Source organism: Physeter macrocephalus, chromosome 7, assembly GCF_002837175.3.
Source record: "Physeter macrocephalus isolate SW-GA chromosome 7, ASM283717v5, whole genome shotgun sequence".
Classification (NCBI taxonomy): domain Eukaryota; kingdom Metazoa; phylum Chordata; class Mammalia; order Artiodactyla; family Physeteridae; genus Physeter; species Physeter macrocephalus.
In genome coordinates this window covers 64,535,563-64,547,473 of record NC_041220.1, presented here as the reverse complement: position 1 = coordinate 64,547,473, position 11,911 = coordinate 64,535,563, and the positions used below count along the sequence as shown (strand labels likewise).

Sequence of the window (11,911 nt, the reverse complement as noted above, 5' to 3'; positions counted from 1 at the left end):
GCGGCCGTGGCTCACGGGCCCACCCGCTCCGCGGCATGTGGGATCCTCCCGGACCGGGGCACGAACCCGTGTCCCCTGCATCGGCAGGCGGGCTCTCAACCACTGCGCCACCAGGGAAGGGAAGCCCCTGAGCCAAGTATTCTTATGGGAGGGAGACAGGTATTGAAGATCAAAGGGATTTTAGCAATTACTATATCTGGAAGTTTAATATCATGAGATGTCTTCCCCATAAAACAACTTATATAAAAAATTTTTCCACCTGTTGATACGTTTGGTTTTATTTTAGGAATAAGACTTCTTCTGATCATTTCATTCAACCAGTGTTTGTTGAGTTCTTACCATGTGCCATGCTCTCTTCCAGGCACATGAAACATAGTGTGAACAAAACATGGAAGCAAGCCTAGTCTCTTGGAGCTACAGTCTAGTGAAGGAGACAGAATATAAGATAAATAAATAAAACATATTCAAGGTTAGATGGTGACCAAGGGGCAGAGGTAAGGAGGAAAGCAGGATATGAATGTTGGGAGAAGGCAAACTTTCAGATTTGGTTGTCAAGAGGGACTCCTTGAGCAGGTGACTTTGGAGTAAATAGCTAAAACAATGAACGCACTAACAGTGTGATGGCGTGGGGGAGGTCATTCTGGGCAGAGGTATCAGCATGTACAAAGGCTGGGGTCAGAATGTGCCTGGAGTACTCAAGGAACATCAAGGAGGCCAGCGGCTAGAGTTCAGTGAGTGAAGGAACGAGAAGTAGAAATGAGATGGGGCTTCCCTGGTGGTGCAGTGGTTGCGAGTCCGCCTGCCGATGCAGGGGACGCGGGTTCGTGCCCCGGTCCGGGAAGATCCCACATGCCGCGGAGCGGCTGGGCCCGTGAGCCATGGCCGCTGAGCCTGCGCGTCCAGAGCCTGTGCTCCGCAGCAGGAGAGGCCACAACAGTGAGAGGCCCACGTACAGCAAAAAAAAAAAAAAAAAAAAAAGAGATGGAAGGTGTAACAGGGATCAGATCACAACTGGCCTTTGAAGTCATTGGAAGGATATTGGCTTTTATTCTAATGATGAGAAGATATTGAAGAGCTTTGAGCAAAGGAGAGAGGTGATCAGGTTTGTTTTAAAACAACTCCTGCTGTTGAGAATAGACGACAAGTACAGGGGAGGCTTTTAGGAGGCTGTTGCCATAATGCAGGTGAGAGAAGATAGCTTGGACCAGCAGGGTAAGTGAGAGCAGCATCTTCAACTGTGGTAGCACAAGGGGAGGATGGAGGTGTGGCAGGAACCAGCATTCCCGTTGCCAGAACCCACCTGCCACGGAGGGTGAGACGCTCAAGAGCAACAACCATTCCTGAACTGTTGCTGTATCTCCAGTGGAGAGCATAAAGTCAGGCACATACTAGGTGCTTAAATTAGGTTGATTAAATGTTGTACAACAAAAGAGGAATGTGAAACGAAATCTCTTTTACAGCTGTCTCCTGCTACAGAACACTCTCCTCACCACTTTGTCTGCAGTCATTTTCCATCCTTTGGTTATTTACTTATTTATTCTCTGATGAAAATATTTTAATTGTTAACTGTCAAAATAAAACTAACTCAAAATTTTATAAAACAACAACAACCCCGGGAAGAACTTGACAACAGAGAGGACAGTAGAAAAAAATTCAAAATCATTCAAATCCTACCACCCACTAGAAATATTTTGATGTATATACTCCAGAATTTTTTTTTTTTTTTTGGCTGCACTACACAGGTTGCGGGTCTTAGTTCCCTGAACAGCAATCAAACCTGGGCCCTTGGCCATGAAAGCCTGGAGTCCTAACCACTGGACAGCCAGGGAATTCCCTTTTACTCCAGAATTTTAAACAGAGAATATTTTTAAATGTCAGTTTGTTACTGTCAGATAAAAAGAACCTATACTTACACCATGTGGAAAATAACTCCTTCCTTGTTTATCAGGAGAGTCTTTCAAAATAGCACATAAACTAGCTACTACAAATTGAAATGCAAAACTATGTGTTTATATACAGGATTAACCCACTCCACCCCCCGCAGGGAAGCCAAAGCTTTCATCAGGGTTTCGAAAGATACTGTGACTTAAATGGGTTGAGAACCACTGCTTTAGATTATAAATTCAATTCAAACAGCTCTTTGCAGCCAGTCATTTCTTCATTATGGAAAATTTTGAAGGACTTTTTAAAAATCAAATTCAACTTTGAAATTATTAACACACATCTTCACTAAGGGAAAGTAACCACCTAAGACCAGATTCTATTTGTTTTACTTTGATTATTTATTTATGAATTAACACCTTCAACATTTGTTGATGTCCCAAGAAGGTTTCAGTTTTCAATGACCTATATTAAAATGACAGAATAGTAAAGATTCCAATGAACCATTTTTTCCTACCTCATACCTTTTTGAACTGAAGGCACCATTATTGCCTTCTACCATTAAAGAGCCTAAGACTGATTGTAACTGAATGTAATATTGTTTTTTTAGGGAACAACTTAATTCTTTATTGAAGACCTATAACATCTTTTATAGGAACCAGAAAAATCTGCATATTTTATATGGACAGGTAAGCCCGTCAAAGAAATGCAATACAGTTTGATTCACAGGAGAAAAAAATCCATAAAAGTACAGAGAAGTCAGGATAAGTTGGAGTCCATAACACAAAACGTCTGGGAGAAGCAGGTGAATCTTTAACTTGATCATGATTTTTCAGTTTTAAACAATATTGCAAAATCCTAGTCCTGAAACATCTGTGACTTTCCAAGTATTTTTTAGAATGGGAAAACGTTTAAAACAACTTTAATGACATATTTGCTTTCTACTTTGAAAACAGAGTATGAACATCTTTTGAACAGCAATTCCATTAAAAATCTATCCTAGAAACAATTCAGCAAGCATTTTTAAGGTTGCAACTGGCAGGCTACTGTACAAAGTGGCCTTAGATTGGTTTTTTTAATGCCTCATTCTCCACAGGTCTTCCTACTCAGTTTTGTATTCTAATGGGACTCACTTCACATCTTTACAATATCTTCCTGGTCCTAGGGAACATTAGAACTTTCTACCTACGTTTCAGATCTTCAAATGTGTACAGCATTGACTTTAGGCCACCATTGGCTTAAATCTGCAATTGGAATATAAGGAAATTTATAAACCTCTCTGGCCTTTACTAGTGAGCTTAAGTGATTTAGTTTGATTGGACATTTCAATTACCTTCCCAAATGTAATTTCCTACAGAAGTAGGAAATAACTATTCCCTTTATCAAGAAATGGGCCTAAATTTTTTAAATGACCTAATTTAAAATTATTTCAATATTATCCTGTATCTTAGGTCTCTCATATAGGTAACTGTAAAAATATAAAATTTAAGAAAAGATCAAAACTTTAAGAATATGATTTTATATTTTAATTCAGTTGTTTCCACAGAATTCATGATGTTAAGAAAATTGATGTTAAGAATTCATGATGTTAAGAAAATTCCACAGAATTCATGATGTTCATTTCCTTTAGGAAAATGTTTGAATTTTGACGTGACAAACATATAAGTTGAGGCATGTCATTTCCTATTCTGTGAATCAGTGCTCAATCTGCAAAAGTCATTTGATTTTTTAGAATAAAGTGTCCTGTCTTATATAATTTTTAAAAACTGTATGAAGTAAAGTATACAGTGAGAATATCAGATTGCTTAATCTTTCCATCTTTACTCACCGTCAATAAAGTTAGAATCCGGAATTTTCCAAGTCTCTGACTTATTTACAATGATGGACACTGTTAAAAGAGGCAGTCCATGGAGAATAGCATGTAGCTTTCTAAATCTCTGATTAATTAACTTAATGAATATTTATTGTATACAACACAGCAGACATTGTTCTAAAAGCTAGAGACATAGCAATGAAGAAACTAGACAATGTCCTGCCTTCATGCTGCTTACATTTTAGTAGTCAGAAAAGAAACAAAAAAGTAAACTGTGTATCCAATGGCGATAAAGGCTGTGGAGAGGGACTTCCCTGGTGGCACAGTGGTTAATAATCTGCCTGTCAATGCAGGTGACACGGGTTCGAGCCCTGGTCTGGGAAGATCCCACATGCTGCGGAGCAACTAAGCCTGTGCGACACAACTACTGATTTGCCTACTGCAGCTACGTGCTGCAGCTCCTGAAGCCTGCGCACCTAGAGCCCGTGCTCTGCAACAAGAGAAGCCACCGCAATGAGAAGCCCGCGCACCGCAACAAAGAGTAGCCCCTGCTCGCCGCAACTAGAGAAAGCCCGCGCGCAGCAATGAAGACCCAATGCAGCCAAAAAAAGAAAGGCTGTGGAGAATAACAAAGCAGGGAAGAGGGCTCAGGAATCTAAGTGGATGGGGAAAGAGGAACATTTGACCAAAGACTGAAAGATGTCAGGGAGCAAACCTTGTAGAAATCTGTGGGACACACATTCCAGGCACAGACATATCCAGCAGCCCAATAAAGGTCCTGAGCCCGGCTGGTGTAACTGAGGTAGGGTGGGGAAGCCAGTGCAGCAGGAACCTTGTGGGAATGGGATAGTAGAGAACAAGGAAGCTATAGAGAGAACTGAGAAGGAGAGGGCACCAGAGCATGTAGGGTCTTATAGATCATTGTGAAGACTTCAGCTTGTACTTGGAATGAGATGAAAGCCACTGAGGAGTTGTGATATTATCTAAAGATTCATTTTTAAAGGATCTCTCTAACAAACTTATGGTTACCGGGGGGAAATGGGGGGAAGGATAGTTAGGGAGTTTGGGATTGACATGGACACACTGCTATATTTAAAGTGGATAACCAACAAGGACCTACTGTACAGCACAGGGAACCTGCTCAATATTATGTAACAATCTAAATGGGAAAAGAATTTGAAAAAGAATAGATACACATATATGTATAGCTGAATCACTTTGCTGTACACCCGAAACTAACACAACATTGTTAATCAACTATACTCCAATATAAAATAAAAAGTTAAAAAAGTAAAAAGTAAAACGATCTCTCTAGCTACTAGGAATACATAGAGGGACAAGAGAAGAATGAGGTAGACCACAAAGAAACTATTGCAATAATCAGGCAAACAATGACAGTGGCATAAACTAGAATTGTGGTAGTACCCATGGTGAGTATAGCCATATTGGGGATATATTTTTAAGGTAAAGCTAATAGGATTTGCTAACGTATTGGATTTTGAGAGGTTAAGTATGAAAGAAAGATTAATGGTGACTTTAAAAATGTTGACCTGAACAACTGGAAAGATGGGGGTTCTATTTACCAAGATGGGGAAGACTGGGAAAGGAAAATATTTACAGGAAGAAAGATCAAAAATTAATTAGGAACGTATTAAATTTGATGTCAAGTTTGACAACTGAAGTTTAGGGGAAGGTTTGGGCTGTATATCTAAAGTTGGGAGCTATTAGTTTAGAGATGGCGCATAAGGATCATTGAGATCACCAAGGGTATTGGTGTAGATCTAGAAGAGAAAAGGCCTGAAGATTGAGACAATGAGATTAGATAAGTATAAACAAGCCTTCAGGGATAATTTATTTAGTTAATTTCAAAAGGGATGATTTCTTTTTTTTTTTTTTTTAATTAAATTTATTTTTTTATTTATGGCTGCACTGGGTCTTTGTTGCTGCACACGGGCTTTCTCTAGTTGCGGTGAACGGGGGTACTCTTGGTTATGGTGTGCAGGCTTCCCACTGTAGTGGCTTCTCTTGTGGAGCATGGGCTCTAGGTGCACAGGCTTCAGTAATTGTGGCACGCAGGCTCAGTAGTTGTGGCTTACGGGCTCTAGAGCACAGGCTCAGTAGTTGCAGCACACAGGCCTCGTTGCTCCATGGCATGTGGAGTCCTCCCGGACCAGGGCTTGAACCTGTGTCCCCTGCATTGGCAGGTGGATTCTTAACCTCTGCGCCACCAGGGAAGTCCTAGAGATGGTTTCTGAAATTAAAAAATATTCTGATATTCCTTACATGAGAAAACCTCATTTTCAGATAATAGTTGGAGTATTTCTTCTTGAAAGCAAAAGTTAGATAACCTCAGAAGAGCAGTTATTCTATGAGTTTTTGATATAAGGGATTCATTGTAGTAGAATTAAGCCACAAAAAGATGTTATACATCAATAACTAAAATGTAGGCCCTGCATCATGTACTGCCCTTTCAGAGAGCAAATTATGTTTGGCTATTAAGGACAACTGATTGTTACCTGACCTCACAGTGATCTGAAATTTGAACTCAAAAGGGGGAGAAAGAGCAAAACTTTGTTTCAGGAGTGACTCCAAAGTAGGTTTGTCAGCCAAAGAAATAACAGCAATAACATTTATTGAGCACTTTAAATTCGAGGTCCTATGAATCAAGGATTGTTATGATTTCATTATTCAGAAGATGAAGCCCAGTTTTATAGGTGTTTGACATCTTGTCCAAGAGAACACGGCTAGGAAATGGCAGAGCCAGAGTTCAAACACAGGTCTGTCTGATTCCAGAGTCTGGAGTTTTCATTATACTCTCAAATAAGAATTGAGTCATTTATGTTTATATTTATTATGTTTTCTAATTATTGATTTTTCATAATAACAAGTAGTTATTGCATGTTAGAGTAGTTATTGGATAGTTGGAATATTCTTTCTATATTTCCCAAATTTACTATAATGATAACACTACTTTAATAACAGACTTTTACATATATAAGAGAAATAGATTAGAAAATACATTCTATGGGAATGTGCTTTGGTATTAATATCTACATCCACAGGATAAGTAAGTGTTCAATCCTGTTTGCTAATTTTTCTTTGCCTAGAATTTCCTTCTTTTGTTATAATAGTTCCAACTTAAAAGAGATTACTCAAGCGCTATTGATTTTTTCAAAAATATAATTTGTTGTGTATTTTACACTGTGTTTTACATACATTATTTCACTTGTTCTGCATAAGTTTGTGAGCTAAATTTTTCCTGTTCAGAAATGAGAAAATAGCCACCAAACTGAACAATAGCTGTTCTTCTGATTTCTACTTTAGCACAGTTTTTAATTCTGCTTTAATTTTAAGCTAAATAGAATTAGAGAATTAAAATTCCACTTAATTGAAGAAGCAGAGTTCAGAAAATATTTTAGCGTGCTGTGCCCTCTGGTGGGCATGTCATTACCATTATGACTTTGCTGGTTATAGCTGTTTTCAAAAGTAAAAGAATTGTTTCAAAAGTAGAAATGTTTTGTAGATAAATTTAAAAGCCAAACAGTCCCACCTGGGAATTTATTTTTTATCTATTACGATGTCTTACAGACTTCATTTCTACATCTTCAGTTAAAACATTTGCCTTCTATAAATAATACAAAAACAGTGTTTGTGATGATTGGTTTCTTCCCTAGACTGACGATGGTAAACTAATTGTTGAAGGAGCGCTGGACATTTTCTGGGGAGTAAAGCAGCCTATACAACTGAAAATACAAGATGAGAAGCAAATCCCTTCTTTCACTGTGCTGAAGTCACCAGATGTCTTTTCCAAAAGGTGAGCTACCTTTTATGATTTTAATTCCTTAGAAAATGATCTTCATATTTACCTTTTTTGTGTGCCTCAAGGATGAAAGCTCTAAAGTTTATCTACAACCTCATTTAATCCCCCATCAACTCTAGGACGTAGGTGTTCAGAAACCAGGGCTCTGAGAGGTTAGGTAGTTTGTGCAAGATCCGCAATTACCATGTAGCAGAACTGGACTGGGCCTCAGCTCTATGGGCACCAGAGTCTGGCTCTTGACCTCTCTGCTGTATTCCTTCTCTTCTGGGAGACTGCATTCTTTCACTAGAAAAAAACAAAATGTAAAGGCAAGATTTCATTAGCCCTGGTCTTATCACCAAAATGAGGGGGATAAAATTTAAATTTCTCCTCTTCTTAGAACAAAGGGCTTTTCCTGCTTTCTGGAAAGGAGACTTAATTATGTTCCACCTGATTGCTGTGTCCTGTTCGAATCAGGACAAAGTGCACGTGAAGTACAGTAAATGCACAAAACAGTACTCTGTGTGGGTTTATGCAACTGTACCTTGAATACATAAGTTGGGCTGAGATATATATTTTCATTATCCTTTACAATTTTTAGAAAAATTAATAAATATTCCCAAAGAAATCACAGATATAAATATTGTTTTCTTCCTCCCTCCCTTCTCCCCTTCCTTTTTAATCCTTGACTTTCTAACACATCTCCTTTTCGTGTGTACATGGAGGTATCAAGCGTTCTCTTCATCCATCCTTCTATCCATAACTAGATGAGCTGGAGTTCTAGCAGGAGAGAGGATGGAGAGAGAGCAGCCAGGACCTTTTCCTCAATCTGACCTTTGGTCATAACCAAGGAAAATCGGGTATCACCTTGAGGGAAGCCCCACTTTTCCTTTGGGGAAAACACTGAAGTCCCACTACGATTTGCACCTTGCCAATCTTTCTCAAATGTGAGGTTCCAGCAATTCTGAACATTTTATAATTCCCTACACATGTCATGCAGTTTCTTACTTTCCTGACTCTCTGCCTGGAAGCCTATCTGCTTCTCGACATCCATTTGCTAGACTCTTCCACCAATCCTTTAAGATTCAGGTTGGTAACACGTTCTCCAGAGAGCCTTTTCTGACCCTGTAGTAGGTGCCCTGACAACTTTTCGATATCCCTTTCAGAGCACGCCGTTAACTGTATTTTTATACCCCTGCCTCCCCCTCTAGCCTGTGAGCTCCTCAAGGGTAAGGAGTATGCTTTATTCATCTGGTGCTCAGCAGTGTGTCAGCACAAAGAGAGGACTCAGAATTCAGTATCGAATGAAGCCCACGGAATCCTGGTGGTTAAATTACCTCTGCTCTGTTGGGTGAACTGTCTCTCCATCTACCACTTCTGACTAGTCTCCCATCCAAGCTAATGAAGGGCAAAGGGTCCAGTACTTATGAAGGCAGAAGAGAAACCACAGACTTAGGCAGCCTGATGAAGCCCTGCATCCCTCACCTTCAGGTACTAGAAGACTGATGGGGCTGATGATTCTAAATGATGAGGAGCATCATTGAAAAGTAAAAACTACCCCGGGGCCCTGCTTTTAGGAAACTGTACAAGGTATGAATTTGGCAAAATTAGCTATCATTCTTCATATTACCTAAGAACTCATTGCAAAGTTCTCTGAGCAGCCAGCTCTTTTTGATGCATTTAAATTATTTGAATCATGAATGCTTGATTAACATGGAACACTATGGGAAGGTGTCAAAGAGTTGCAGTAAGCTACCTGTATTAGCACATTAAGCTATCACGATTTTGAATGGATATCCCAAGATATTTTCTTTAATTTCTCAAATTAAAATTCAAATCCTTGTTCCTAGAAACACTGAATTTGAGGATGAGTTTCAGAAGTCCAGGTGGACAAGGTATATTGATGCCTTTCCGTATTCTGTGGCAGATTATAAATTAATCCCCTTATGATGTGACTTCCATAGAATCCATTTGCCTGTTCTTATTGTTTATCAGAACAGTGCTGTGAAACAAACATAAACTGTCTCCTTTCGTTTAAAGCTGAGAAAAAAAATAATAAAGTTGAGAAAGACTACCCTAGAAAACTTTGCTTTCCCTTTACCACAGTAATGAGACTTACTGAGAGAATATTTGAAGTGCAGTGTATCAGATTTTTCCGGTGGGTAAGAATTGTCAGAAAAAGATCCTTGGTCTCTGATTCCCTAGTGGGGTGCAGAGCCACTTTGTTTCAATCCAATCCTAGACACCCTCACTCTGGTTGCCACCCTCAAGGTGGTATTCGTTTAAACTCTGAGCCTTGAATGAAATTGTGTAAGGAAATGAGCTATTCCCTCACTCCCTAACAATTCTTATTGTTCTCTTTCCCACTCTGGGTTTCTGTGGGCAGAACTTATACCTCTACTCTCTCAGGATCACAGATTTAATATCTCCAGTGGATGGATATGGAATGTGGAATGAAAGACGTGGAAGTTGTGTACTCAGCTGCCGGAAGGGCTGCAATCTTTTCTTTCAATTCACCGTTGGGGAGAATCATCAGTTTGTCAAGCTAGTTTGTTTTAATTATCTTTGAAATGAGTCACACTGAATCAGCTTAATGGGAGCGGTATAAGTTTAAAAATAAATCAGTTTGAGCTGTGACCACTTGTGATCTTTTATGGAAACAATTCTACGGACAGTACTTTGATCTCTCATACCTGGTCCAAGTATTTTGTTTTGGAAATTTTTCGTAAAAACAGCTTTATTGAGGTTATGTTTGCTTGCACCAGTTTTCATTTCTGCTCTTAATGTCTTTCCAAAGTCTGCTTTGACATGCGTTGGACAAGTCATGGCAGAATGGCATAAAGAGCAAAAACTGGACAGGTGTACATTTGAATGGCATCAATAGTGTTTTTTCTTTTACAATGTGGGTAGAGAAGTGGCCGCCTTCTATGTGTCTATCAAATTTCTACCTCCTTTTTGTTTTGCAGCTCGTTAGAAAACCTCTCCACAGTTTAAATTTGCTAATGGTGTATATCCTGAAGCTTGATCAGGGCAATGCTAACAGTCCTGTGCTTGGGCAAGTTAAACTATTTGACAGTACACGAAGTCCCAACGAGTTTTCTTTGGAAAACTTTGGGTAACTGCCTTCAAGCTTAGTCACTTGCACAGTTGTATGTGGAGACGCTTCAAATTACACAATCCAGAGCTGAAAATGGGTGGGTTTGGGGGTGATGGGGGGGTTGTTTATTTTTGCTAAGATGGTAAGAAGGAAAATGGGCCAAACGCTGACCATATTGAGGCATGTTTGTTTCTCTGTATTTGTGTGACACCACTAAGCTGAGAGAAGGTGAGGACAGAGGTGAAGTTGGGCAGGATTACCAAGAATTTATAGCACATCACTGGTCTGGTGTGCTTGGGCTCTCTCATCTTCCCCCATGGGAGATAGCATTGGGGTGCTTTGCCTTTTTAGTTTCCATTTTTCGTTGGCATTCTGTCTTTTCCATTGCTAACACTCTTTCTATGATAATCACATCTGCCTTTTTAAATTAATCGTCTATAGATTGGGGAAAATTGATAATTTTATCTATCATAAGAATAACTAGAAAAGGGAGCCCTCCTACACTGTTGGTGGGAATGTAAATTGGTGCAGCTGCTATGGAGAACAGTATGGAGGTTCCTTAAAAAACTAAAAATAGAGTTACCATATGATACTGCAATCCCACTCCTGGGCATATATCCATAAAAGATTAAAATTCTAATTTGAAAAGATACATGAACCCCAATGTTCATAGCAGCACTATTTACTGTAGCCAAGACTTGGAAGCAACCTAAATGTCCATCGAAAGATGAATGTATAAAGATGATGTTGTGTATATATATATATATATATATATATATATATATATATATAAAATGGAATATTACTCAGCCATAAAAAAGAATTAAATAATTCCATTTGCAGCAACATGGATGGACCTGGAGAACATCATACTGAGTGAAGTAAGTCAGACAAAGACAAATACCACAAATATCACTTATATGTGGAATCTAAAAAAATGATACAAATGAACTTATTTAGAAAACAGAAATAGACTCACAGACACAGAAAACAAACTTACGGTTACCAAAGGGGAAAAGTGGGGGAGGGATAAACTAGGAGTTTGGGATTAACAGATACACACTACTATATATAAAATAGGTAAACACCAAGGACCTCCTGTATAGCACAAGAACTATATTCAATATCTTGTAATAACCTATAATGGAAAAGAATATGAAAAAGGAAATATATACATATATATATATCTTAATCACTTTGCTATACACCTAAAACATTGTAAATTAACTATACTTTAAATGAAAATAAAAAAGAAAAAGGCAGGGCTTCCCTGGTGGCGCAGTGGTTGAGAATCCGCCTGCCGATGCAGGGGACACAGGTT

General features: G+C 38.9%; 1 protein-coding gene across 1 annotated transcript in view; it reads left to right on the top strand.

Annotated features, from left to right (window-relative positions):
• Nucleotides 1-11,911, top strand: part of RASSF6 (Ras association domain family member 6) — a 58,478-nt gene that overhangs the window by 29,628 nt on the left and 16,939 nt on the right. The window contains exons 4-5 of the mRNA XM_028491521.1: nucleotides 2,492-2,570; nucleotides 7,369-7,508. Of these exons, the coding sequence (XP_028347322.1) occupies nucleotides 2,492-2,570; nucleotides 7,369-7,508 (219 nt within the window). The remainder of the gene's footprint in view (nucleotides 1-2,491; nucleotides 2,571-7,368; nucleotides 7,509-11,911) is intronic.